The following is a 27,778-nucleotide window of genomic DNA, read 5'->3' as shown; positions in this document are numbered from 1 at the left end:
GCCAAAGAGATGACAGGCATTGACCATAAATATTAGAGAAGACCTCATTTATCCTATCCAGCTAGGAGAGACTGAGGAAGAGACTGTCATGCTGGCCTAGCGTCCCACCCCGGGAGTGACACTGGCCTTCACATGAAGGTAGCATCCAGCTACAGCCAGAGTTTGCTGTGTTGGTTACACGAGCAGTCTCCTAGCTCCCCAATTTAGTTTTGGACAACTCTCTCCTTAGATAACCTCCCACCTCTGCTACGTGGTGTTCGCTTTGAGACAGGTCTTCCAGACACCAGGCTGACCTTGGACTGCTGATCCTCTTGCCTCTACCGCTGGAATGCTGGGGTTACAGGCATGCCCCTCCACGCCTGGCTTATGCAGTCCAAGGGGTCAAACTCAGAGCCTCAGGGATGCTCTGCATGTGTTCTTCCAGGCAGCTCTACCTCTTATTTTTCTGTTAATGCTCTCATTAGAACCCAGTGTGGACTCCTACATTGGTCCCAAAGTCTTTGTCATAAGTAGTTAAGGAATCAGCTCTTGCTGAGGTGAATCCTGGGCCCAAAGTTACAGCTGTGTGGTCTCTGTGCTAGTCCTCCTCCATCCCCTTATGAGAGCCTTAGTCCTCAGTGTCAGGCTACATCATCTACCATAGATGGCAATCAAGTCCTTCTCCAAGGACCTACACCCTTGCTTGAACAATATCCCCATGACCAGAATCCTGTCATCGGAAAAAATGACCCATAGAATAGCTACCCATCCATCTTGGCCTTGAACTCCTCCTTGTTAGGGTCCCCAATTTAAATAGAAAATCGAGTGTGCCCAGGTTTCAGCTACTTGTGGTAAAGGCCCTCTCCCTCACCGAGCTTCAGGCAGGCTCTTCTGAGTCCTCCTCTTACTTAGGCTTCCACTTTGGTCCTGTTCTGTCGGCGACCTACTGAGCTGGTTTAGCACAAGAACCCCGTTAAGTTGGTAACGAGCACGCTTGAGTCCCAGCTCCTCAAGAATCAGAGGCCTGGAGTGGTGGAGCGTAACTTCACAGCCAGTACCTAGAATGCTGTGGCACATAGACCTTTGTAAGTTTGAGGCCAGCCTGGTCTACATAACAAGTTCCAAGCCAGCCAAGGCTACATAGTGGGACCTTGTCTCAAAAAGACAGTGTTAGGTAAGTTTAGCAGGGACGATCCATTATCCTCTTTTAGAAGTTTCCATCCAAAGGTCCTTCCCGCCCTCCCCTGCATCACTCATCTCGTGTAGTGCCTCTATTGGTCGCTATTGTAATAGCATCAAATAAGATTTTTCTTCTAACTTAGTGTCAGGGGGAAAGGTTTTAACCCTTGCCGTCGTCTCGGGACAACCAGCCAGGGCAAGCCGTGGCCCAGCTGCCTTCTGAGTCCCATGCTCCCCCGTTCCCGATGAACTCTAGAAAGAAGATCACAGTCCAGATCCTTCGGTTCCTTTTCCTCAGCAGCCCTTAGTGGACTCAGCTCTAACAGAATCACCTCAACTATAAAAACAAAACAAAAGAAAAATGACAAAAACCCACCTGGTTCATTTAGCCACCTCATTTGTTTAGTCAGTCAGATAATCAAAACATATGAGTAGATTTAAGTGGTTTCTCAACATAAATATATTTTCAAAGAGCTTTCATATTTGTTTCATAGACATAAACAAAATACATATACTTGGGGTATGGACTATCTGCCCTGGGCTCTTTTGACTTAAAAAAAAAAAAAACATAGAAGATACAGGTCTTGTGTTCCCATGGTGGCATGAACAAATTCTCTGACCTTGTTTTAAACAATGAATTTGTCTGAAATTTGACATTGGTCTTGGGTTCCAATTATACTGTTGTTGTTAGTAAAGAGGCTTTATTGTGAACATCTCCCTCACCTACAACTCTGGTTTCCATGTTTTATTCGCCTTCTCTTTTTGACTTCAAGGTAAGGATGCCAAATTCAAAATTTGCTGAATTTTGTGTTGGTCCCAGGTGTCAAATTCTCCTCTTGAATCTCTCCCTTCATGGGGGTTGTTACTGAGGCGCTTGGTGGGAAGTGACGTGTCAGCCACTCCCTGGTTCTCATGGCTTTGCAGTGGAGACAGGGCCTTTGTCTGACTTCATAGTTTTCCATATCCCTTTGCCTGGACACTGACTTCCTCCTCTTAATATTGGCAGGTGACAGATGATGGTCGCTTTCACTCTCCTTCCAGGAGGACGCTCCGGAGTTCGATTCCTCGCTGTCACATTCAGTGGTGTCACTATCTTGCTGGATCTGATTCACCCGGAGGAACTGGGAATGGCGCCTGACTCGTCTTTGTTCAAGGTAGGCGCTGACCAAAGCCACCTCGGAATCGGTTACTGTGGAAACTTGGTTCTGCTTTGGTTTCTTCATCACCAGTGAAGAGTCCCAGGACCCTTCTCTATTTTGTCGCTTACAGGAAGTTTCTTTGCTTGCTAATCAACAAAACAGACAAACAAGTAAGGCAATAATAGTACTAACAGTCATGAATAGGTTGCTATAGAAAGGTCAGTGAAGCCTGGAGGTGGTGGTACATGCCTTTAATCCCAGCACTCTAGGACAAAGAGGCCTAGACAAATAGATCTCTATGAGTTCAAGGCTAGCCTAGTCTAAAAGTTGAGTTCTAGGCCAGATAGGGTTACAAAGGAAGATCCTATCTTAAATAAATGAACAAATAAACAAGTCACCTGACCACCCATCACCATTTCTTTTTTCTTTCTTTTCTTTTTTTTTTTTTTTTTTGGTTTTTCGAGACAGGGTTTCTCTGCCTGCCTCTGCCCCCAGAGTGCTGGGATTAAAGGTGTGTGCCACCACACCCGCTACCATCACCATTTCTTATGGCCAGTTGTTACCAAGGTAGGGAAACAAGTTATTATACACAGTCTTGAAGGTTGATAACTGTGGGTTTGGTAAACTATAGGAACTTTTCTAAATGATTGGGCCATGGCTGACAACTTCACATTACCCAGATCCCTGTGTGGGATCACTAGTGTCAAATCACTGCCTTTCATAACCACTAGCTAAGACCAGCAAACAACTACATTTCCAGTACTGTACCCCATCCTCAGAGGATTGGAGGGGTCACATACATTCTTAATTATCACTTTTGGACTTTTGTAAACCCTTACAGATGGGAAAGTCTCCAGAGAAGGACCTTTCCCCCTTTATCTTGAAGTCTCAATGACTCCAGTGTATGTATGAGAGTGATTTGGGTAGCAGTAAGCCTCCCTCTTCTATTCTTTTCTATGCTGATGTTGGTTTGTACCAGCTCAAAAATACTGATACATTTTTGGAAATTTTGTGAGATGGTTGAACATCATTACTAAACAAATTACACAAATTTACAATTAAATCAATCTACCAAAAAGGTGATAATTACTTAATGCCCATAATTTCCTAATTATCTTGCTATGGTTTATTATGCTGTATGCTCTCAAAGCTGTTTATCTTGGTGCTGGAAGTACTATGTGAGGATGGGCTATTATTGTACATCTGTCTCCAACTCTGTTCCCTGACAATATGTTGCCAGCTCAAAACCATTATTGGAGTGAGCATTTACCTGGAAGCCAGCAAAAAGTAAGGACTTAGTGTATGCTTTCACTGATTGCTTAGGGCTTAGAAAATGATGGAAAATGTGTTTCTAATGTAAATTTAATTGTCATGCCTGCAGTCTAAACTGTGACTAACAACTCAAAACTAAAAAGTATTATTCCAGTGTTCTGAAGTTATGGCTCACTTCAACAAAGAAACTGCATGGACAGCTAAGCTGAATTCCAGCGTACATCTCTGTGGTGCTTCCTAACTTTGACGGCGACATTTATGCTAACACTACACTCGCTCAGTAATTTATAATTATGGGATAGCCTAGAAGGGAGGGTTTAGCAAAAATCACAAAGAACATTGTGTGTGAAATCAGTAGTCCATTGAGAACTTAACACAAAGAGTGTTGTATACTTCCTTATAAACTGTGGGATAGAGATCTTTCATGTCAGTATATTTTATAAACATTGTAAGCACACAAATTTGTCTATTCACAAAGCTTTGTGAAGGCAAGTGCTGAGACATGACAACAAAGCGAGCCCTGTGGGGCAGGAATTTGTAGTTTCTGGAGGCTGTGGGGGAGTCTGAGCTGTCTACACTCCGGAGGGATACAGAGCTCATGAAATGGTCTTTGCTGGCGTGATGAGGCCTTGGAACCTCTCTGCTTTTCACTTGTGCTATCCGTTCTCCACACTCAGTGACACAACCCTCTCTCAGAGCCCGACTCCAAGCACCCCCGACTCTCACCTTTACTGAGTGACGCACTGGTCCCGCTGTCTTCGTCCTGTTTGCTCTCAGACATCTGTTTCAGAGATACAGTAAGATGGACTGGGTCAGCTGCACTGAGTAGCATCTATTAAACCATCATATTAAGCCATGGCCCAAGGCCCTTCCCTAAGGTCTAACTTTAAACAGTCAGCCCTGTTAAATGAGTGCACATGGAGGTCTTGTTAGGGGCACAGCTCCACTATCAATTCCGAAGCCCAGGCTTTGGTGGCAGACCCTACCAAAATGGTTTACCCAAGCAAAGACACAGGGGAAACACCACTCAGGGGTAATAAAGGTTTTCAATCACTTACATTACAGACCAGTTTCGTTTAGAAACAGACCGGGGGCCTGGCAAGATGGGCCAATGGGTAAAGCCACATGGCGATAAGCCTGATGACCAGAGTTTGATCCCTGGGACCCAGGAGTCCCAAGAGTTGTTCTCTGACCTCCATATGTGTACCTTATGCTCATTGCACAGGCGCATGCTCAGACACGTGTGTAGACACATACACAAGAAGTAAAAAAATATAATAAAAATTTAGAAAAAGCTGGGGGTGGGGGTGGCACACACTTTTACTCCCAGTACTTGGGAGGCTGAGATAGTCCAATCTCTGAGTTCAAGGCCAGCCTGATCTACAGAGCTACTTCCAGGACAGCTAGGGCTACACAGAGAAACCCTATCCAAAAAAAAAAAAAAAAAAAAAAAAAAAATCCACAAACAAAACAAAGCAAAGCTCTCCACAGTGGTCCTCTGGAGGCTCAGATGGGAGGATCTTGAGTTCAAGGCTAACTTGGGCTACAATACATAAGAAGTCCTGTTGTCTATATATGATTGTTTTTCAGCATTCCTCCAGTAGGCAACCATAAAGTGCTATTAGTGAGCTTGGTCACCAGGAGAGCTGGGTTTCTACCATAGCTCCACCTCCTGCCTTCCCCATGCTCTGTCTTCCTCCATGCTCTGTTAGTAATCTCTCCTCATCTCCACATTAGCATTCCATTTTCTGAGTCTGAAAATTATTGCACCAAAAGACATTTACAATTGCATCTGACATGGTCACACCGTAATTTAATTAACCATTATCTACTTTTGAATGTTAAGTTCTATGTTACCCTAACATGTAGGAAGCAACAGTATCAGGATTGACTTAAATACTTTTTTTCCCTTCGAAACAAAAGTTTCACTAGGTAGCTGAAGCATGACCTTGAATATGGTATCTTCCTGCTTCAACCTGCTGGGTTCTGGGATTATGGAAGTGCCTCCAAGCCTGGCACTCATGAACACATTTGACACTCTTTCCCAGGGAACTCATTGTCAGGAGGTAATGTCCCACACAAAACCAACCAACCAAACAAACAAACAAACAAAACTACACAGAAAGCTTTGTACATAGAAATACTCGTTATAGTGTAATTAAGAATAACATAGAGCCGGGCATGGTGGCACACGCCTTTAATCCCAGCACTTGGGAGTCAAAGGCAGGCAGATTTCTGAGTTCGAGGCCAGCCTGGTCTACAAAGTGAGTTCCAGGACAGCCAGGGCTACACAGAGAAACCCTGTCTCAGAAAAGAAAAAAGAATAACATAGAACTTAAATTCAAAAGTAAATAATGATTAATTGAATTATGCTGTGATCACACAAGATGCAGTTGTAAATATCTTAAGTATGTTATAATGTAAGGAAATGTTCATTAGGCTAAAATCAAGATGCAAATTTGTATGTAATAACCCCAAGTTAGCTAAAGACCTTCATGGGAAATATGTATGTAAGAAATGCATATGAAGCAACGGCTGGCTTTAAGTGGTTAAAATAGTGATTTTAATCCTTCTTTTTTCAAATTGTCTATAGTTACAGAATATGATTTGTACAGAAGGTCAAACTTATTTAGATTGAAAGCCTGAATGTGTTGTTAGTTTTGAATTTTTAGCTTTTTGAGACAGGGTCTCATATAGCCCATCTGATCTGGAACTAACCAAGTAGCCAAAATGACCTTGAACCTCTGGCACCTCCTGCCTCCACCTCCCAAGTACTGGCATCACACGTGTATGCTACCTGGCACAGATTTTAATAGTTCTAGCAGCAAAATCTAAGATCTCTCATTGCTTCTTCTCTCTCTTTAATAGGGCATTTTCTTGCCTTTTTTTTCTTTCTTCATTACAGTAACAATTCTCTGAATATCTTGAGACTGAAGGTCTCTTTAAAGATACATATATATTTTTTTAATGTGTTAGAGCTCTGCACATATTTTAACTCTGACATGTATGGAGAGAGTTATTAAAGACTGGATGTGTAAACCTAGAGGTTAATGGTACTTGGTGATGTGATGTTCACACAATTTGGGCAGTACCTGTTTCTTTTAATCCGTGGTCCTGTAATCCTGTGTTCTCTGGTGTGTACTTTTATAGTTGAAGGGAAAAGGTGTTTAAAAGCAGTGTTAGGTTTGTATCATTAGATTTATAATCACCACAGAGAGCTACCACATTAGTTGTCAAATCAAAATATAACCACAAAATCAAAAGAAAAAATTTTGCATTAAACTAAGTAGAATCGTATGTGATGTGGTTACCACAAGCATTTCATTAACTGTCCTTGTGTGACTTAGTGAGGGAAAATAGTGACAGTGGTTCCTCTGAGGGCAGGGCAGAGGAGGGGGCTGATCTGTCTCTGTCTCTCTCTGCCCCCCACCCCCCCGCCCCCAGCTCTGCCATCTCCTCATGCCAGTCAACTCCTTCTAAACTCAATTTCTACTTAGGCAAAAATAATGATTTCAGATTAATATTGATCCAGCAAAATAAAGCCAGCACCAGCAGTCTTAGCAGATGTTAAACAAGCAGGCTACCTGAACGGAGCAGCTCATTTCTGAAAACAAAAGGAGAGCACACATCTGTTTTAAAAAGTGACAAATCCAGGGGTAATCGGCATGTCTTGTGTCGGAGGATAACGACCACCAAGTTTCCACCACGAGTACCGATGCTTTAAGGTCTGTAAATAAAGGCCTACAGTTTCAACAGAGAAAACGAAGAAGTTCAAAGTGAGGGGAAAATTCCATCCTCCACGACCTTCTCTCCTATGGTTCTCAGATTTCAAATCTGGGACCCTTCAGGAGAAGCCTGCCAAACAACTGTAGCAGCCACAAGGACACAAAGTGAAAGGCGAAACCTCTAAGATAATTAAGGGTTTAATCAGGGCTGAATAGATCGAATTCAACATCTCAAACTATGCTTTGAAGTAAACAAATAGTACAGCAGGAAATCTGGATCCATTTCCTCCTGTCACTCTGTCACTAGCCACTTGTGTGACATTGGACAAGTCACTTAAATTCCTTGGGCCTTAACAACAACAGCAGCAGCAACCCTTGCCTACAGACAGAAGGCTGGACCCCAAGCTCCCCTACGGTCCTTCACATAGCTCTCTGACTCCAGACTGCTGATGTGAACAAGGGAACTGAAGACCAGCTGAAGAGCTAGACCTCTTAAACAGTCTTCAGGATGAAATTCCAGTGATCAATTTCAATTTTTTGTTAATTTTCTAAAGTAGCTTTTCTTGCCAGGCCAAATTCAATATACTTAGCTAGGGAGTCTAAAACACATATAAGCTATCACTATTCTAATTCTCCTTCTGGCAGAGTATTTACCTTAAGAAGCATTTAGACTTCAGATAAAACTTCTTGGCCAGGAGGTAGTAGGGGAAAGAGACTTTTTTTTATTATTAAAATGGAATCTACCTGGCACTGAAATAACAAACCTTCTCTTTTCCTCCATCCAGAGCTGATGGAACACTCAATCTTGCTGACCACTGGCAGCGGTGGGCTCTGGCTGTAATGCTAAATGGTGGGAGTAGCTTGATTAATCACCAGCCCAGTATTAATGGCCAGAAAAGATTCTGCGTCAGCAATTTGTAAGAGGTCAGTTGCTCATCATATGTTGAGGGCCACAGCCTTGATGATAAAGTGGACTATGACATCCCTAAGCTTCTAGCATTTTCTTTTGCTGATCTGTGACTTTAGCTCTGTTTAGTTTAGTTCTGTACCTTAATTTTATACAGAAGTTGTATTGCTGCATTCTAACTACTCCCCAAATCCTACCTGTGCTCTACCAATAACATTTACACCTTTGATTATAGAATAACATGGTTAGAAGAGGGATTTGAAAATTAGTAGTCAGTAGAGAGATTTATCTCAGCATTATACAGCAGATGAACAGAATGCAGACAATCTAAAACTTCAACTGCAAAATTTTATATTATAGTACAAGACAGAAAAATTATAGAATAGAAAGTGCTGTAGAGGGATGGAGAGATGGCTCAGTGGTTAAGAGCACTGACTGCTCTTCCAGAGGTCCTGAGTTCAATTTTCAGCAACCACATGGTGGCTCACAACCATCTGTAATGATATCTGATGCTTTCTTCTGAGGTGTCTGAAGACAGCTATAGTATACTTACATAAATAAATAAATAAATAAATAAATAAATCTTTTTTTTAAAAAAAAGAAGTGCTGTAGAGTGACTATAGCATGCGGAAGCGTTCACAAAATATCTAAGTTTAAACGTCAAGATATGAAAATACATACAATAGAAGCTAGACCAAACAAAGACAAAGGCAGACTACTGAGAAAAAGCAGGGAAAGAGTCACAAACTTCACAGTGTTTATCTCTACAGGAGTAGAGTGGTTTTCCTGTTCTTTATCCCTTTCAACAGCTTTAGATTCTCTAGCATGGGATTGCGCCATATTTGTTTGTGTTGTTTTTCAAGACAGAGTTTCTCAGTGTAGCCCTGACTGTCCTAGAACTCACTCTGTAGACCAGGCTGGACCAAACTCCCAGAGACCAGCCTGCCTCTGCCTCACCAGTGCTCACATCAAAGGCGTGGGCCACCAACATGCCTAAGGACTATCTCACTTATTAAACAAAATAAAAACCTTAAAATACATCAAACTACAGACAATGCAGTTAATGAAAGACCCCATAGAGATGTGATTTAGACCGAAAAGGATTCCCTACCCAGACGGAAGCGCGAGAGAAGAACATGAGGATCAGTATGATGATGAAGTACCAAAGCAGGAAACTTCCTATTGTCCCGCAAGAGTCATCCTTCCGGCACTCGGCATCCTGACTGGGCATGGTGAAACCGAGAGGTATGGGAGGGGGATCCACCTCCCAAAATAAAGACAAAAGGTGTCCCATGATAGCTTCTTGCTTAGAAAATAAACATGCTCAAAGGGATGAAGGTGACCGGGAACGATTTCCCTCCGTGACCTAGGACAACTTCCCTGGCAACCAATTATGACATAGACTTAAGCTACTGTTGCAGGTACTGATACATGTTCTTAGATGCCTTAGATGGGCAGATCTATCTAGAGGACCTCTAAGAGAGTTGATGGTATTTCTCAATATACTTCCTTCTGCGACCGAGGTTGAAATGTCCTTATCCTTTACTGCCATCTCTTTAAGTGTTCAAGGTCTTGGTTTTCACCAGTCTCTCTCTCTTTTTCAATGTGTACCACACCATTGTAAATTAACACACACAGTTCTAGTGCCTTCCAGACCACACTGAGTGTTCCCTAAACTTTAATGTTGACACCTTCAGTCCCATCTTGTATTTGGAGATAAGGCCAGAAAAGAGTATTGAAGAGAGAGAGCAGTAGGTAAAGGCGTATGATGCCAAGGCATGCGGCCTGCATTCGATCCTTGGGGCCCACGAGGTGGAAGCAGAATATTGACTCCACACCCTCAGTATGGCACATGTGCACTCACATGTAGGCACAACCACACACAAAATAAATGTCTCTTTAGAAAATTCCTCAAGAGCTCAAAGATGGTTCAATCAGGCCATGAGGATGGAGCCTTAATCTTACTGTAGTCTCAAGGAAGATGAAAGGACACCAAGAATTCACCAACCCAGGGGAAAGGCCACCAGAGAGAATAAGATGAAGCCACATAGACAAGCCAACACCACCTGTCTCAGAAGAAACCAGCCCTCCTCACATTCTGGTCTTAGATTCCATCTTCCCAAACCCTGTGTGGGAACAAAGTCTGGTGTTTTGGGGTTTTTTTTAAAGTACTGCCTAACTTTTTCTTTTGAAGGAGGCACTGGTGTTCTGGGATATTTGGTTATGATAACTCTAATAATACATAATGGTAACTATCAACTTCAGTGTGGCAAGTGTTTTTTAAGCCCCGGAAGAAATACACATTAGTTTATGGGTTACATTAAGAGAAAGAGATAGAGCCGGGCGTGGTAGCGCACGCCTTTGATCCCAGCACTCGGGAGGCAGAGGCAGGAGGATTTCTGTGTTCGAGGCCAACCTGGTCTAAAAGTGAGTTCCAGGACAGCCTGGGCTATACAGAGAAACTCTGCCTCGAAAAAAAACAAAAAAAGAGCAAGAGATAGAGAGGGAGGGAGCGGGAGAGAGAGGGAGAGGGAGAGGGAGGGAGAGACAGAAAGACAGAGAGACAGAGAGACAGAGAGAAACCACACCAAGGGCTGGTGAGATGGCTCAGCAAGTAGGAGCACTGACTACTCTTCTGAGGGTCCTAAGTTCAAATCCCAGCAACTGCATGGTGGCTCACAACCACCTATACTGAGATCCGACGTCCTCTCCTGGTGTGTCAGAAGACAGCTACATTGTACTTATGTACAATAATAAATAAATCTTTGGGCCTTTTTAGATAGACTTACATGTGGAGAAATGAGCTGTCATTTTGGATTTGACTGTATACTGACAGAATTGAACCTGTTCTCTTGGAACAATTGTCAAGTTAGTTCATCTCCAAATCTATGTCCAGATCCAAACATTGTACTAAGACAATATAAACATGATTTTAAAAAAAACCTAAAAACCTATTAGCTCTTTAAGAGCATACACTATGCACTACCACAATGAAACTTCATTTTCTTCTGTTTAATCTTGATATTTAGTTACTATCTTGAGACAATGTCATTATGGCTAGCTTTGGAACTCCAGAGGCACTTGCCCCCGCCTCTCGATTGCTGGGATTAAAGGCATGTATGTACCAAGGCCTGGCTGGCACACTTCTCCAGGCACTGGCTACGCTGGCCACTAGTTGGGCCAGTGCTGCCACTCCCAAGAAAGCTCTTCCAGAGTTGGACTTGCTTCCCTGTCCTCACCTGCAGGACACAGGCAAAGCTCTTTAGAACAATAGCCAGGAAGCCAAGCCCCCATCCCTGCCTCGTACTCCACACATGGCGTATTGTCAGAACTTGCACTAGCTACTAAGGAAAACCACTCACCTCCCTGGTGACTCTTTTCTCAGTTCTTTCAAAGAACATTCAGGGCAAAGGTGGGGTTTTGTTTGTTTGTTTGTTTTTAACCCCAAAACCACCACTAACTTCAATAGAACGTTCCAGTTTTTCTTCCTAATGCTGCATCCTCATAAGGTGGATATTTGAGAATTTACATTGGGTCAAACCAATTGAGGGAGAAAACACTTCAAAAGAGGAAAAATGCTTTGTCATTGCTGAGTGTGTCTAACACATCAGGCATGCTTGTATCCTACCAATTAGCCGTAGGGGGCCCTAGATAAAGCTACAATTAGTAATATCCAAACTTCAGCTTGCTACAATCATTACTTTTTACTAAGTGTTCAGAATCTGGTCTGAATTTTGCAGCTCAGCCTTTTCCTGCAGCTAAGTAGGAGGCACAAATCCGAGGGCGTTCCCCTGGCAACGATCGCGGCTCGGGTCCTTCTGCCCCACCCCTCTCCCTCTCGCGAGAAGAGAGGGCCCGGTTCTTCCGGTAACTGTAGCCCGGCTTGCCCGCCGCCGCCGCCTTAGTCTTGCCTCTGCGCATGTGCAGTAGGGAGTGGCGCGAGTCCACGGCTTCCTGCTGAAGAACATGGTGCGTTTGGGGGGGTTGTCTTGTGCTTCCTGGACATGGAGTCCGTGCTGTTCCCTCAGAGTTCCAAACCTAAAGTTGTGCCTGAGGTTCAGCCAGGGGATGATGTAGCTAGGAATCTTGCCACTTGTAGTGCAAGGGAAGAAAGACACATGAAGGATAATTATAAAGCTCGTACTGAGGTAGCCAGGGAGGGAAGCTCTCCGAGGAGAGTTTTGGCGCGGGGCAGGAAGGCGGGAAGGATGCTAATGTGCTCTAGAATATGACTCCCGGGAGCTGCCCTCTCAGTGATTGCAGAGCTGAGCCTAGCGAGACAAAGGAGATGACAGTTTTAGTAACCCAAACTGAACGCACGTGTTCCCGTTCCCGTCTCTCTCTTGACTCTTCACGTGAATAGTACCCGTCCACCCCGTGAGAAAAGCTTTACAATTTCATCACCAAAAGGAGATGCTAAGCCTGTATCACTCCATGGTCAAGGTTAGGGTCTGACACAGTAATGACAAAAGTTGATATCTGGTGTCTCTTCATCTAGATGTAGTAACTCGAAGCAGAGACAAAAGAACTCTTTGCGAACTTAATAACAAACCATTACATTATGTAGCAAAACATTTTAATTTATTGGAACCATTAGCTTCTCTGAAATAACCAGCAAGTTCCCTGCTGATTTTTCTGTGGTACCTAAGAAGATATTTCAGGGTTGTGTATACTAATATTAAAGTTTCATATACTAATATTAAAGGGGAAAGTTGGGGAGAAATTTTAAAGAAGAGAAAAGTTGGGGGGGGGAGCAGTTACTTTACAACAGACATTTTTGATTTCTTAAGAGTAGTTTCTTTTCATTTCAGGCTGTTTTGTTTTTTTGTTTTTTGTTTTGCCTTTGAATAGATGCAAGGAGACGTAAGCCCCAATCCTTCCCTTATTGACAGAACCATCAAGATGAGAAAAGAAACAGAAACTAGGAAAGTGGTTTTAGCTTGGGGACTCCTAAATGTATCCATGGCTGGAATGATATATACTGAAATGTAAGTTAATCAGCCCATAAGTGAAAATTTTAACTATTGTTGGCTGGCACTGTGGCTTTTTATATTTGTTTTGGTTTTAAGTGTTTGGTTGGTTTGTGGTGGGCGTGTTATTTATTTATTTAAATAACTGGAAAGCCTTTCTAATCTTTTCAGGACTGGAAAGTTAATCAGTACATATTATAATGTGACATACTGGCCCCTCTGGTATATCGGTAAGTAATTTCCACTATAATTTAGATTTACTACATATGAAAACTTGCTTGTAAATTTAATTCAGCTTAGTATTCATTCTTTTATTCAGACAAATGAGTTCTTACTCAGTTTCCCAAAGTCATGAGTCTAGTGAAGGAACGAGGTAACCCCTTTTATGGAAAGAACATTCTAGTAGGAGGCTGAGTCAGAAGGATTACTTCAAGTCTGAGGCCAGCCTGGGATAAATTGCAGAACCCTGTCTCAAAAACAAACAACAACAAAAACACACCAAAATAGAAGCCAGGTATGGCAGAATATCTAGTCCCGGTACTTGGGAGGGAGAAGGAATCAGACATGGAGGCCAGCCTGGCACCTGAGACCACCTCTCTAAGGTCAAAGCTATAAACAATACCGAGTTGGGAAGTTAGGAGTCCTACCACGAAAAATAAAGCATGGGAGGGGGGTAAGGTTCACCTTTGCCACACCTGAAAACCCTCTGCTTCAGGATTACATCAGAGTCATCCTTGGGATATAAAGAGCCCTGGAGAGCCTGGAAGTGGTAGCACACACCTTTAATCACAGCGTTCAGGAGGCAGAGGCAGATAGATCTCTGAGTTTAAAGTCAGCCTGGTCTATACAGAGAAAGCCTGTCTTGGGGTGAAGGGGTTTCTATCATCCAGGAATAGAGAGATGACTCAGAGGTTAAGAGCACTATGACTTTTGCACAGTACCAGGTTTGGTTCCTGGTACCCCCAAGGTGACTCAATCAACTCCAGTTCTAGGAGGTCCAATACATGTCATCAAAACACTCATACACATAAAAATAACTTTGAGTTTGTTTCTAGTCTTATTAGAGTGGGTGTGGCAGATGGAAAAGGAAGGGAGTTGGGATCTTTAGGTGTAAGAATCATGGCTCGCTAGTAAGCTAGGGGCTCTCTAACACTCACTTGGTGACTAAAATGAAAGTAAGAATTGTGTTGTGCAGTTATAAGAATTAGTAATAGTTGAAAACTCACCAGTAAATCCTCTGCATCTGCCACTCTAATTAAGTGGTATCTGGTTTGAGGAAGAAGAAAATAGTTTTTAATTTTTGATGTTAATTTGCTAAACTACGAAGCAATTTTTATTCCCCAACCAAAATGAAACTGGGACCATTTTGCTTTTAAAATAATAAATTGGGGACTGGTGAGATGGCTCAGTGAGTAAGAGCACCGACTGCTCTTCTGAAGGTCCTGAGTTCAGATCCCAGCAACCACATGGTGGCTCATAACCATCTGTAACAAGATCTGACACCCTCTTCTGGAGTGTCTGGGGACAGCTACAGTGTACTTACATATAATAAATAAATAAATCTATTATAATAATAATAATAATAAATTGGAGCTGGAGAGGTGACTTACCCATTATGGCACTTGGTACCGGACATTGTGACCTGAGTTTGATCCCCAAAACTGACATGGTGAAAAAAGAGAACCAACAAGTTGTCCTCTGACCTCCACATGCCCCCAAATAAGTGAGGAGAATATCTTAATAATAAAGTTACCGGTTTCTTCTAGAACTCGCACTTGCATCGCTCTTCAGTCTTAATGCCTTGTTTGATTTTTGGAGATACTTCAAATATACCGTAGCACCAACAAGTCTGGTAGTTAGCCCCGGACAGCAAGCACTGTTAGGGTTGAAACAGGCTGGTAAGTATTGTGGGGGAGGGGAGCTGGGGGGAGCAGGGGGTAGTCCTTTATCTATTTTCCCTTTTTATAGACTGAGCTAGAAGGCCATCTATTACATAAAGCCAGTTTATAGGAAATTCTGATACAATTATCATTGTTATTTCTGTGAATTGAGTGGAACATCAAATAACATTGTGCAAATATATTTTACTCTTTTAAACATTGTAGAAGTAGTAAACAGCCAGTTAGTTCTAATTGTATAATAATGCTTCCTGTGATTTTATAGCCAGAACCTGCAGTTTTTTTTCTCCTTGGGAGGCAGGGGGGGATTGAGTTCCTTAATTTTGTTTTTAATTTTATATTTTTAAAACTTGCCTATGTTCTAAATTTTAATTTTTTTATTTATTTGGTGTCTCTTTAGCCTTGGCTGTCCTGGAACTCAATATATATATATACCAGGCTGGCCTGGCCTCAGATGCACCTGCCTCTACCTTCTGAGTGTTTGGATTAAAAGCTTGTGCCACTGTGCTGAGCCCTTAAATCTGCTCTCATAATTTTATTTATACTCAAGAGACTGAGGCAGGAAGAGTTTAAGGTCAAGGCTAGCCTGAGTTACATAACATAACCTAATTTTTAAATTTTTGTTTCAATTTAAATATATATTGATAGCCTTTGATCCCAGCACTTGGGAGGCAGAGACAGGAAGAGTTTGAAGTCAGCCTGAACTACAGAGTGAGTTCCAGGACAGTAAGGGCTACACAGAGAAACCCAGTCTACAAAAACAAGAAAGCAAATAAATACTATGTAATAATTTATTTTCTTTCCCTTCTAGTTGTGCAGACTACACCTCCCCGTGATTTGGCAGCAACCCAAATCTCTCCATCTCCACCTTCCCCTTCGATTCAAGGTCAAAGTGTGTTAAGTTATAGCCCATCTCGTTCACCCAGTACCAGTCCCAAGTTTGCCACCAGCTGTATGACTGGGTATAGCCCTCAACTGCAAGGCCTGTCGTCAGGAGGCCTTGGCTCTTACAGCCCTGGTGTGACTTACTCGCCTGTCAGTGGCTACAATAAGGTAATGACTCTTTCTGTTTGCCTGGTATTGCTACTCCAGAATTGGGAATTGCACTAAGATCGTCCAGACTTTGCATTTAGTTGGTGAGGAAACTGAAGGACAGTTGATTGTCTAAATCATCCATGAAGAGCCAGAAAAGAAAGCAAGTTTCCTGTCCCTCAGTCAGGAGTTCTTTAACCATGAACATTTTGGGGAGTAGTAAAGCATAGTGGTCACCAGCTGGTTTCAGCAGGCTTGAAGGGTAATATGAGTCTTCGAAGCATGTTTTCCCTTTTCAAGCTGTCTGTGTGAAGGCTTCACTTTCTCTTGTAGAATTTTAACCCTTCTGTCATGCACATGCTCTGAGCTCACACCTGGGATCCTCATGTGGCTTGCTTCTGCAGTGTGGACACTTGCTGTGTCATGGGTAGAAATCCTTTTCCTTAGTGACATCAGCGCTGGTCTAAATTTTTCTAGGATGTCCCTAACAAAATGTGTAGGCTGAAACTTTAATTCTGGCCAGGCAGTGGTGGCGCATGCCTTTCATCCTAGCGATTAGGAGGCAGAGGCAAGTGATATCTTGAGCTCAAGGCCACCCTGGTCTACAGAGTGAGTTCCAGGACAGCCAGGGCTACACAGAAACACTGTCTCAAAAACTTTTTTTAAAAAAGAAAAGAAATTTAAATTCTGTAGGGCATAAGGCTGCAAGAAAGGTATCAGAAGAGAAGCAGTCCGTGGGAAGCCCTTACTGCCATGTTAGACAAAGACCTCTAGGTACTGGCTGAGAGAAGATTGCCAAGAAGAAAGCAGCAGTCTGTCCCTAATGTTTTACAAGATATTCCTCTGAAATGAAAAATAAATGCTGCTACTTACCCAGTACTAAGTTATACAATTTTTAGTTTAGTAAAAGTTAAATACCATAAGAAATGTGTAGTTAGAATTCATAACTCACAAGTTAGTGTCACTTTTTTTTAAAGAAAATAATAGGTTTTTTCCTTTCATTTGAAAAAAAAATATATTTTGATCATATTCTTTCCCCTCCTGAGTATTGCTTTTTAAAATGGTTTTCATAAGAAAAATATATGATCATTATAAAAAAATTAGAAAATAAGGTAGAAGGAAATTGCTTATATTCCTACTATTCAAAAATAATTTGTTTAACTTCTACTTAGAATACCGTAGTTTTATGAATATATACGTTTTTTTGAAGATTTTTATTTTGTATGTAGGTATAAGTGCCTGCGTGTATGTATGTGCATCAGGTATATGTGCTTGGTGCCCATGGAGGCTAGAATAGGGCATCCGAGCCCTTAGAGCTGGAGTTACAGGTGGTTGTGAAATGCCATGTGGATGCTGGGGACCAAAGATCTCTGCAAGAACAGCAAGAGTTCTATCTGCTGAGCCGTCCCTCCTGCCCTGATTTTCATATTTTTTAAATTGCTTTGTAAATCTGGTGACCTGAGTTCAGTCACTAGTCCACCTAAGGAGCTGGTGACAGTGGCACACGTTACCCCAGCACTCCTGTGTCAAGACTAGAGAGTGAGCCAGAGACCCATGCAGAACAGCAACAGAAGCCCTGCCTGAAAACCAGAAGAGAGACCAACTTACACAGGTTGTTCTCTGACATCTGTACCCACATGCATACATGATAAGTAAGTCAGTCCAAAAGGAGAGGGAAAATCTTAAACATGAAGAAGCAGTTTAAAGTAGTAATAGATGAACATATACCAAAACAGACCCCCCCATCCTTTTCTGAAAGAAATATGACACACAGTGACGTTTTCACTTAATAGATGGAAGTACATATTTTAAAGGGTTATGTGCTTTGGCCAAATGGTTTCAGTTTGAGAGTCTTCCCTAAAGAAAGTGATGAAAGCCTGGCACAGGCTGACCACATAAAGGTGTTTGCCACCAGCCCAGGGGTTCTAATTGATCATCAGGGCCCACTTGGTAGAAGGAGAGAACCAACGCCAAAAAAGGCTGTTCTCTGACCGACACACCTGCCCTGTGGCGCAAAGGAGCGCCACATGCAGGCAAGCATGAGCCCCACCCTCCGTAAATGTAATAAAAACAATTATTTAAGGTTACAAAAAGTTCAAGCAAGGATTTATGTACAGTGGTATTCATAACATTAGTTTCAGCAGCCCAAAACTCGAAGAAATCTGAATGTACAGAATAAGAGAATGAGAAATAATTTTTAAAACTTTCTTGTATACAGTCTCCTTGTTTGTCCCAGTTTGCATCTCGCGTCTCAGCCATCTGTTCCAGCACAATTGGAATCAAGACTGCTACTGCTACTTCTTTCCTTTTTCTAAAAACAATATATATTTTATTTGATGTGAATTGGTGTCTTGCCTGCACTTTTGTCTGTGTAGGGTTATTGGATCCCCTGGAACTGGAGTTACAGCTAACTGTGAGCTGCCTGCCATATGGGTGCTGGGAATTGAACTCAGGTTCTCTGAAAGCGCAGCAAGTGCTCTTTAACCTCTGAGCCATCTCTCCAGCCCCCAGCTTTTCCTTTCCTTTCTTTTTTATAGTTTTGAGACTTAGGCAGACTCATGCTCAGGCTACCATCAAACTCACAGTATAGCTGAGGGTGATGGACCTTATCCTTATCCTCTTGCCTACATCTCCATAGTACTCAAATTGTGTGCAAGCACGGAAGGCGCTAAATACATTTTTTTTTTTTTTAAAGATTTATTTATTATTTTATGTAAGTACACTGTAGCTGTCTTCAGACACACCAGAAGAGGGAGTCAGATCTTGTTACGGATGGTTGTGAGCCACCATGTGGTTGCTGGGATTTGAACTCTGGACCTTCGGAAGAGCAGTCGGGTGCTCTTACCCACTGAGCCATCTCACCAGCCCCCGCTAAATACATTTTAAGAATGAAAAAAATGCTCAAGATAACTTCTATTAGTGTGGGTCATGCTCAGGTTGTCAGGCTTGTGTCTTTGAATGGCAAGCACCTTTACCTGCTAAACCATCTTGCTGTCCTCTGTTGAATTCTCTTTTTTTTTTTTTTTTTTTTTTTTTGGTTTTTCGAGACAGGGCTTCTCTGTATAGCTCTGGCTGTCCTGGAGCTCACTTTGTAGACCAGGCTGGCCTCAAACTCAGAAATCCACCTGCCTCTGCCTCCCGAGTGCTGGGATCAAAGGCGTGCGCCACCATGCCCGGCTTTTTTTTTTTTTTTTTAACTATTGTATTTTAGATAGGTCAGGTCTCGTGTAGCCAGGCTAGCCTCACATTGTCCGGGTAGCAGAGGCTAGTCTTGAGCTCAGCTCTCTTGCCTCCAGCTTCTGGGTGCCAGGATTTCAGAGATAGTTACTTTTAAAAATTAAAAATAGGGCTGGAAAGAGGGTTCTGTGGTTAAGAGCACTGACTGCTCTTCCAGAGGTCCTAAGTTCAATTCCCAGCAACCACATGGTGGCTTACAACCATCTGTAACAGGATCTGATGTCCTCTTCTAGTGTGTCTAAAGACAGCAACAATGTAACTCATTTATACATTAAATAAATAAAGAGATAGATAGATAGATAGATAGATAGATAGATAGATAGATAGATAGACAGACAGACAGATATTTTAAAAAACATTAAAAATATTTGCATGTGAACTTAAAGTAAAATCCCATTCTTTGCTTTTGTGTAGTTGGCCAGCTTTAGTCTGTCTCCTTCTTCTCCATACCCTACCACTGTGGGCCCAGTGGAGAGCAGTGGATTGAGAGCTCGCTACCGTTCTCCACCCACGGTCTACAACTCACCCACTGACAAAGAGGACTACATGACAGACCTGAGAACTTTGGACACGTTCCTTAGAAGTGAGGAAGAGAAACAGCATAGAGTGAAGCTGGGTAGCGTATTTTATTTACATATTTTGGTTGTTACTTTTCATATCGTTAAATTAATACTTGATTAACTGTTAAACTTTGGAGGTTAAGACCTGAGCAACCTTAAGTCTTTCTCTGCTCAAAGTTTAAAAGTCCTTTCATATGAGATAGCATGCCTCCAAATTGTGGCTGTGTATGTTTTGAAGCAGTAGATGGCAAGCTTTTCAAACGATAGCTCTTTACTAGTCTTTTTGGAAGATTGATGTGCAAGGCAGGGTTGGCAAAAAACATTATTGTCCCTAAAAGTGCTACTGGTTTTGGGGGGAGGTGGCTTTGTTTTGGTTTTTAATAACATTATAAAAGTTGTCTCTTAATAATTCCTTAAAGCATATAGTTTACCTAGGGAAACAGTGTTAGCAAGTCTTAATCTATTTGAGGTGGATTTGATTATTACAAAGTCAATTATTTGAAACCAAATTAGGTTATTGAACTGAGTAATGATTTCCCCCCAGGAAACTTGCACAGAAAGCACATTAGGTGCAAAACCGTGGCCACGGCGAGGAAGCCAAGGTACTGGAGCATGGCTCTCGGTGTCGCTTGGAATCTCTAAGGGGTTTTAATTTAATTCTGCCTGCAAGTGCCACAAATGTCAAGGAAACAAATCAATATTATCTTGTTACTTTCTTCTGTTTTGAAACTTTGAAATATTTGAAGTGTATTGAAAATTATAGAGTAGCACAAAGAACAACTAGTACATATCTTTTATGATTTTCAGATATTTTTCATTTCCTTTTTATCTTTTCTTTCACATTTAGAAGTATTGTTATCGATGTTTGTAAGTGTTATTGCTGTTGCTTTTCATTGTCAAGCTTGACAAAACCTAGTTATTATCTTTATTTCCTCCTAAGTTAATTGTGCTGCGGTTAGAGATTCTCATCTCTATCAATGTTTGGGGCTTCTTTTCTTTCTCTGTGGGGAAGGCTTTTTAATCTTAGGCTTGCTTGGAGGCTCTATGGTCAATTTTGTATAAATGGTTCTGACACATTGAAAAGAACATGGACTCCAAATTCTGGTCTCTCTGTCTTTGTCTATTTCTATACATTTAACTACTCTGCTGTGTTCGTAAGCTTTAAGTAATTTAAATATTCTGCATAAATTAATAATTTTTTTGCAAACCTACTCTCAGGCTATGTAAATATCCATTATAAATTTTAATGCTGCTTTTAACATTAGTTTAAAATTCTTTTCAAAATTATTGCTGTGTTCTAATGGGGACTTTTTTTTAATCTTTGTGTTTTTAAGACAGAGTCATTCTATTAAATTCAGGCTGGCTTAGAATTTATTATGTCACTCAAGCAATCTTCAAACTTATGGTTCCTGACTCAGTCTCTTGAGTGTTAGAATTATAAGCCTGTCTGTTTGGGGACTTTTTAATTGTATCATCCCATCTATATTTTCCCCCATACATTTGTGTGTAGGAATTTGTGCGTGTATTTATGCCCATTGTACATGTGTTCATATGCTAAGCCTTAAATGTCCTTCCTCCAGTGCTGTTCACTTTTGTAATTTTTGATGTGGACTCTCACTGGCCTGAAACATGGCAGTTACATTAAGCTGGCAGGGCAGCTGCCCCAGGGATCCACTTACCTCAGCTTCCCTAGTACTACGTCAATGGGTTTAATAGCACATGCCTTTAATCTGAGTACTCCAGAGGTAGAGGCAGGCAGGTCTCTGGGTTATAGGCTAGTCTGGTCTATATAGTGAGTTCAAGATAGCTTAGGGCTACAAGGTGAGATCCTGTCTGAAAAAAAAAAGAGAGAAAAAGAAATGGTGTCTGTATTCTTGGTATCTTTCTTTGAACATTGTCTTATCCATCTCTGCCCCACCTTTCCCATTTTTGCCTGTCATTCTTGCCCCACCCCCTCACTTTCTAGGTATACAAAATAAAAAGCCCCATCCTGTACTCTCCCTGGCTAGCTCTGAAGTTGCTCTGGTTTTCCTGAGACTGGGTTGTTGGTTTTTTAAGTTTTGTTTCCTTTTCTTTTCTTTTTAGAGGAGATGGTATTTAGAAGTTAATTTCTAAGTACTGTGCATGCTGTTGCTACTTAGGCATCATATTTTAGGTTCTTCAAACATCCAGCTAGCAAATAATTCATATAGATGATTCCAATTCCATATTCACAACTCAATTTCCAGGAGTGAGAAGCTACACACTGGCTCACAGGGAGTCATTTAACAAGGTGTAGCCCTTGTGACACTTCATCTCTTGATAGTTCACATGTCCCTGAGGACGGGATGTTTCCCCTTACAACTTCTGGATGATTTTTTTAATTGCAATACCACTGGAACTCAGACATATTATTAGACAGTTGACCCAGTGATGACCTGTGGAACTTACTTTTTCTTATCTGATGTGGGTTGCTCCATTTAGTTGCATTTCTTTTGCCTTCTTTAACCTAGAATGTGTGTGTGTGTGTGTGTGTGTGTGTGGCATGTTTATTAAAGAGATCAGCCTATTGGGAAAATTGGATCTGTCCAGTTGTTTTGTCATCATGAACTCCAAGTGTTTTCTGGTAGCTTAGTTGTATGTCTCTGTGCATTAGCTTAGGAGATGCATGCTGCATGGGTCTGGTGAGAGGAAATTGTATCACGTGGTCACCGTGATTGCAAGCAGCTTCCTCCATAGTGGTTTCCTTTGATTTCCTGCTTCCAGCCTTCCTGCTTGCAGTAATCCACCAGAGAGCTTGCCCAAATGCATCAATGCAAAGATGGTTACAAAGAGAGACTTCCTTGTGAGCTCTTCGTGTTTAGTGATCTGACAATCTTCTGAAAAGAACAACCTTGTTATCTCTCAGCTCAGTTGTTTTTAGTTACTTTGGACTCTAAAGTTTAGCTTTTCTCAAATCTACTTGATTTTTTTTTTTTTTAAGATTTTTTTTTTCAATCCTTTTTTTCCTTCGTCAGTGATGCTGAGCCCACTTTTTCAAAGTTGGTCCAACAGTTCAATTATCTGTAATTCTTGGACACTAAATAAATACCTAAACTTTTGTAGTGTTGATTTTTACATTGCTAGTAAGCATGATTCTCAGTTTTAGCAGTTTTGTCTATTCTGAGCAGGCTGGATGGAGACCTTGTTTCTCATACTCTAAGATGCAGTTCTTCATATGTGTACTCATTATCGAGAGCGTGTTTGTTTAGCCATGCTACATGCTGGTAGAAGAGAAAGCATCCTCACCCTACAAGAGTTCATCTTCTCTTTGGGAATACAAACTAACTAGTCCTAAGGGCCGTAAGTCTTGAAGGGGGCACTGATGGACATGGGCTCCTAGACACCATTGTCTTATGTTTCCACAGAAGGTTTTAATCAACCCAGGAATTACTACCAGCTACCATGTAAAATTCAATTTGTATAGCCTTAAGTTGAAAAAGGCTTTTTAACAGAGTGTTGCTGGTGCTCCATTCAGAGGAACGTCCAAACATTTGTTTTTCCCTGAATTAGTAAAAGTCTTAATAAAACAAGTTTAATTTTACAACAAAAATAGACACTCCCAACCATTCGTACTGCTTGAGCCTCTTAAGTTGATACTGCTCAGAATATGTTCTTGTTAATTTTTAACACAAGGAACTAATAATCTCCAAAGAGAAGACAATGTTGAGGCCAGGGGAGATGCTTCTAGGTTGTATCTTCTGACTCCTTGAGTCCAGTGTGGGAAGGAGGCAGGGATTCTTGTCTTCTGACTGCTTGAGTATAGTTGGGGGGTGCTTGTCTTCTAATTCCTAGAATACAGTTGGAGGGTGCTTGTCTTCTGATTCCCTGAGTTTTGTCAGGGGTTGCCTAGTTCCTAGATGCCCAGCATCTCTGAATTATTACTGATATATATATATATATATAAATACTGTAAGGACTAAAACAGTTTCAATTCAATTTCAGGGAGCCCAGATTCCACCTCTCCTTCTACCAGCCCTACCTTCTGGAATTACAGTCGTTCTGTGGGTGATTATGCACAAACCTTAAAGAAGTTTCAGTATCAGCTTGCCTGTAGATCACAGGCCCCATGTGCTAACAAAGATGAAGCCGATCTCATTTCTAAGCAAGCTGCAGAAGAGGTAAAGGGGAAATAAAAGTGATTTAATATATTTTGACTTCATCTCGCTAGTCTTTTAATGGTTAGTAACATTTGGCATTCATAGTGAACTCGCTTTTGCTTGAAATGTTTACACTGTATGATGCAGAGTTAAATAATCTGCCCTGCCTAAAATACCATGCCATGATCATTAGAAAAAAGGCTCTCAAAGGCTGGGCGTGTAACTCAGTGGCAGAGTACTTACCTGTGTAGCATACACAGGCACTGTGGTTGACGCTTGCACTACACCAAAATAAAAAATAATAAATGTTCAAGTATCTATTGTACTTACCATGTACTAGACCGTTACATTCAAAATTTATACATTTGGGAATCTGTACTTCATTTATTTAATATCATATGCAGTTTTATATTTTTACTTTGTACTTAAGAGCAAAACACATACACACATACAAACCCTACCTACATAAAGAACTTTTAAAGATATATTTGTACAATAACAACATCCATGAGTTAGTAATAAAAACATTTACTAAATGGTAGTTAAATGAATATTAGTGTTTCTGAAGGGTTTTTTGTTTTGTTTTTGTTTTTTAAACAGGTCTGGGCAAGAGTGACTATGAATAGACAGCTTCTCGATCACATGGATTCATGGACAGCCAAGTTTAGAAATGTAAGTTGTAGGGTGGAGAGGTGACTCAGCGGTTAAGAGCATTGGTTGCTCTTCCAGAGGATCTGGGTTCAATTCCCAGCACCCACAGGGTAACTCACAACCACTTTTAACTATAGTTCCAGGAAATCTAATGTCCTCTTCTGACCTCCATGGGCTCTAGACACACATATAATACATACTGGCAGTCATACACACACCCACACACAAAATAAAAATATATAAATCTTAAAAAACAAAATGTTAAGTTGTGTTTCGTGCCAGTCATTGAACTATATCAAACTATCAACTGAGGTAATTCATAAGAATGTTTAAATTAGTTATTATTAAAAATAATGGTGCATATATAGGGTAGAGATGACAGTTTTCTTGGGATTATGTATAGCTTTCCACATTTCATCAGTGTAGTTAGAGAAAGTAAAGGAACATTCTAAGATGTTTCCATTTTATTTCCCAAAAATATTTTCTGTCAGTGTATTGTGTACCTAGAATTGTAAGGGAGACAAGAAGATGGTCTTCAGAAAACACTTGTGTGTTTGACGCGACTTATAAAGATAGAGAGTATTTGTGCAGCAGTCTCTCTATCTCCTAGAAAAGCGTCCTCTTCCTGTCTGTGTCAGTTCTTCCACACAGATGGTAGGGCCTCAGCCTCTCAGTCTGCTGCTTCTCTCACTCTCATAGGGTCCGTGAGTCCCAGGTTCTCCTCCATGGCTTAGACAAATGTATTCCATTAGTATACTTTACGTAAGGTATCAAGAAGGAAGGGTAACTAGCCAGGCATGGGGCACATGCCTAAAATACATGGTAAGAAGCCTGAAGCAAAATGTGAAAGTTCAAGACTAGCTTGGGCTATAACCTGGGCCATTATTTCAAGATTTAAAAAGTAAAAGAAATACAGTATTTTGAGTCCATGATTCTCAGGCAGAATTTCTGGGGATGAGGCCCGTATCTCTTTTTAACTAGGCAGTTTCGTTATAGCCAAAGAGTAGCTGGCAGATTATTTGCATGTGACAGAAGAAAAGTGACAGGGTGTCTTTGGAGCTGCACATTGTCACACTGTGGTTACGAGCAAGACTGACGTGGTAGCAGTTAAGAGTTGTTAGCTCTTCTCAGGCTTCAGGGGGCGGCTGTGAACACGGTGCTCCCGAACCCATGGTAGGCAGTACAGTCACTACAACTGCAGCCCCGGGCATTCTAGTGCCTCTGGCCTGCGTGATCACCTGTACTCACGTGTGCACGTGTGCATGAACACAGAATTAAAATGAAAATAATCAGGTGTGGTGGCACACACCTTTAATCCCAGCACTCGGGAGGCAGAGGCAGGCAGATTTCTGAGTTCGAGGCCAGCCTGGTCTACAAAATGAGTTCCAGGACAGCCAGGGCTACACAGAGAAACCCTGTCTTGAAAAACAAAAAAACAAACAAACAAAAAAACAAAAATATATATACATAGAAGAGCTTTTAGTTTTCAAAGGTTTTTTTCATTCAAAATTTTATAGATAATTGTGGGTTAGTATTTCATCTGAAACATCTTTTCATCCTCTCAAGTTAACCAGAAGCTTAGGAACAAAGGTAGTAGTCAGAGTCACTGCAAACACAGAACAGTAAAAACACACATAGCAGAGATTCTCTTCACTCCCGCAGATTAGTTTGATACTTGCCATGGAAAAAGGAATTTGAAATTCCTAATCGTTAAAGGTAATACTATAATATTTACAAACTGGTTTTAAGCAGATCTGACTGTCTACAGTTAGGGCATGGACAAGCCTACAGTGAGTTAATGAGTTACCTTAGTTTGAAAACTGCTCTACTGATTATAAACCAGCACAGGTGGTATGGTACTACTGAGTACATGTAGGCTGAAGATTATGTTTCCTTTCGGCCAAGAGTACAATTATAGAAAGTGTTTTGTTTGGAGGCAGGGTCTTACAATGTAGCTCCAGCTGGCATGATACTTGATGTATAGACCAGTTGACCGCAGACTTGTGATAGTCTTCCTGCCTCCATCTCCCAAGTACCCAGATTATACGCACGAGCCACTATGCCCATCTTGAAAAATGAAATTTTCAAAGAAAAAATGAAAAGTGTAACGTCTAACTTAAAATTCAACATTTTCTTCAAATAAGCAGCAGATCTGGTGTAAGGACGTAAGCTGATGTGTGCTCTGCAGCACGCCTGGGCTCAGCTTCACACTGCTGCTACCTGTGTTCTTTCTCACTGTGGTTTCTGACACAGTCAGTCAAGGATAAGACAAAGGTGCCTGGAAGCAGGAAATGATGACTTGAGAAATACTTTAGGATGATAACTACAAAAGTTATTCTTCATTCTTCCCTAGTGGATCAGTGAGACAATATTGGTGCCGCTTGTGCAAGAGATTGAGTCTGTCAGCACCCAGATGAGAAGGATGGGCTGTCCAGAGCTACAAATAGGAGGTATGTGAGGCAGAGCCGTGCGTGCGCGGGAGTTACTTTCAGTAGGTCAGTTAAGTGGGAAGCATCCTGCAAGGGGCTGTGGAACATCCTTTGCTCTCTTCCGGTAAAGAAGAAAATGATGGTGATGGTTCTCAGTTGTTTCAGATGTAGCAGCTGTATTTGAAAGTGGATAGTCCAAAGGTGTGCTTGAACCATCCGCATGGCTAATTTTAGAGCATGTCATCACCCCACACCCTTTAGCTATCGCTCTCCTTTCCATATTGTTCCCCAGCCTTGTGCCAGTTCCTTTCTGAGTCTCTCTCTGCAGCAGGCCTGCTGGTGCTGTTCCATGTTAGTGATGCTAGTGATGACTCCATTTGTGGTCCGTGTGACTGGTTTCCTAAACTTGGCATATGCTTTTAAGTTTCATCCAAGTACTTTATTTTTTTATGCCCAGCTAATGCTCAGAATGAATCTTACACATTGTATTTACCTATCACCAGTTGGTTGGCATTTGGATTACTTCCTATAACTAATGTTGCTGTGAATAAGGTTTTCAGTATGTATTCCCTTCAAAAGGCTTGTGCCAGTTCATGCTGTTGCTTCTGTATTGGAATAATCCCTTCTCACACCAGATGCTGCTTATATGCTTAGGCTGCCTTTTTTCCTCTTAATTTTTTTG

The 27,778-nt window shown here is 41.4% G+C and overlaps 2 protein-coding genes across 12 annotated transcripts in view; one reads left to right on the top strand and one right to left on the bottom strand.

The window, feature by feature from the left end:
* Positions 1-1,600: 1,600 nt before the first annotated feature.
* On the bottom strand, positions 1,601-12,064 carry Ssmem1 (serine-rich single-pass membrane protein 1). 5 transcript variants are annotated; one of them, XM_006505195.4, is made up of 3 exons: positions 11,903-12,064; positions 4,296-4,350; positions 1,601-2,443 (listed from the first exon to the last, which is right to left on the bottom strand). In XM_006505195.4, exons 2-3 carry the CDS (start codon positions 4,348-4,350, stop codon positions 1,947-1,949), a joined length of 552 nt encoding a protein of 183 aa, XP_006505258.1. In that variant the 5' UTR covers positions 11,903-12,064; the 3' UTR covers positions 1,601-1,946. The 5 variants fall into 5 exon arrangements, with proteins under 5 accessions (XP_006505258.1, XP_006505257.1, XP_017177306.1 ...); XM_006505194.4 differs by lacking the exon at positions 11,903-12,064 and adding an exon at positions 8,059-8,242; XM_017321817.1 differs by lacking the exon at positions 11,903-12,064 and adding an exon at positions 6,662-6,682.
* A 3-nt stretch (positions 12,065-12,067) lies between these two features.
* Tmem209 (transmembrane protein 209) overlaps positions 12,068-27,778 on the top strand; it is a 28,766-nt gene continuing 13,055 nt past the window's right edge. The window contains exons 1-9 of one of the 7 annotated variants that reach the window (NM_178625.4): positions 12,072-12,170; positions 13,053-13,189; positions 13,343-13,401; positions 14,938-15,069; positions 15,881-16,122; positions 19,753-19,954; positions 23,862-24,037; positions 24,617-24,688; positions 27,021-27,117. In NM_178625.4, coding sequence (NP_848740.3) covers positions 12,168-12,170; positions 13,053-13,189; positions 13,343-13,401; positions 14,938-15,069; positions 15,881-16,122; positions 19,753-19,954; positions 23,862-24,037; positions 24,617-24,688; positions 27,021-27,117 — 1,120 coding nt within the window. In that variant the 5' untranslated portion in view covers positions 12,072-12,167. The other 6 variants (NM_001311093.1, XM_006505171.3, XM_006505170.4 and 3 more) reach the window with 6 other exon arrangements.

The sequence above is a fragment of the Mus musculus genome, chromosome 6 (genome assembly GCF_000001635.26).
Source record: "Mus musculus strain C57BL/6J chromosome 6, GRCm38.p6 C57BL/6J".
Classification (NCBI taxonomy): Eukaryota; Metazoa; Chordata; class Mammalia; order Rodentia; family Muridae; genus Mus; species Mus musculus.
The sequence above is the reverse complement of the archived record's forward strand: the minus strand, read 5'-3'. Positions and strand labels throughout refer to the sequence as shown.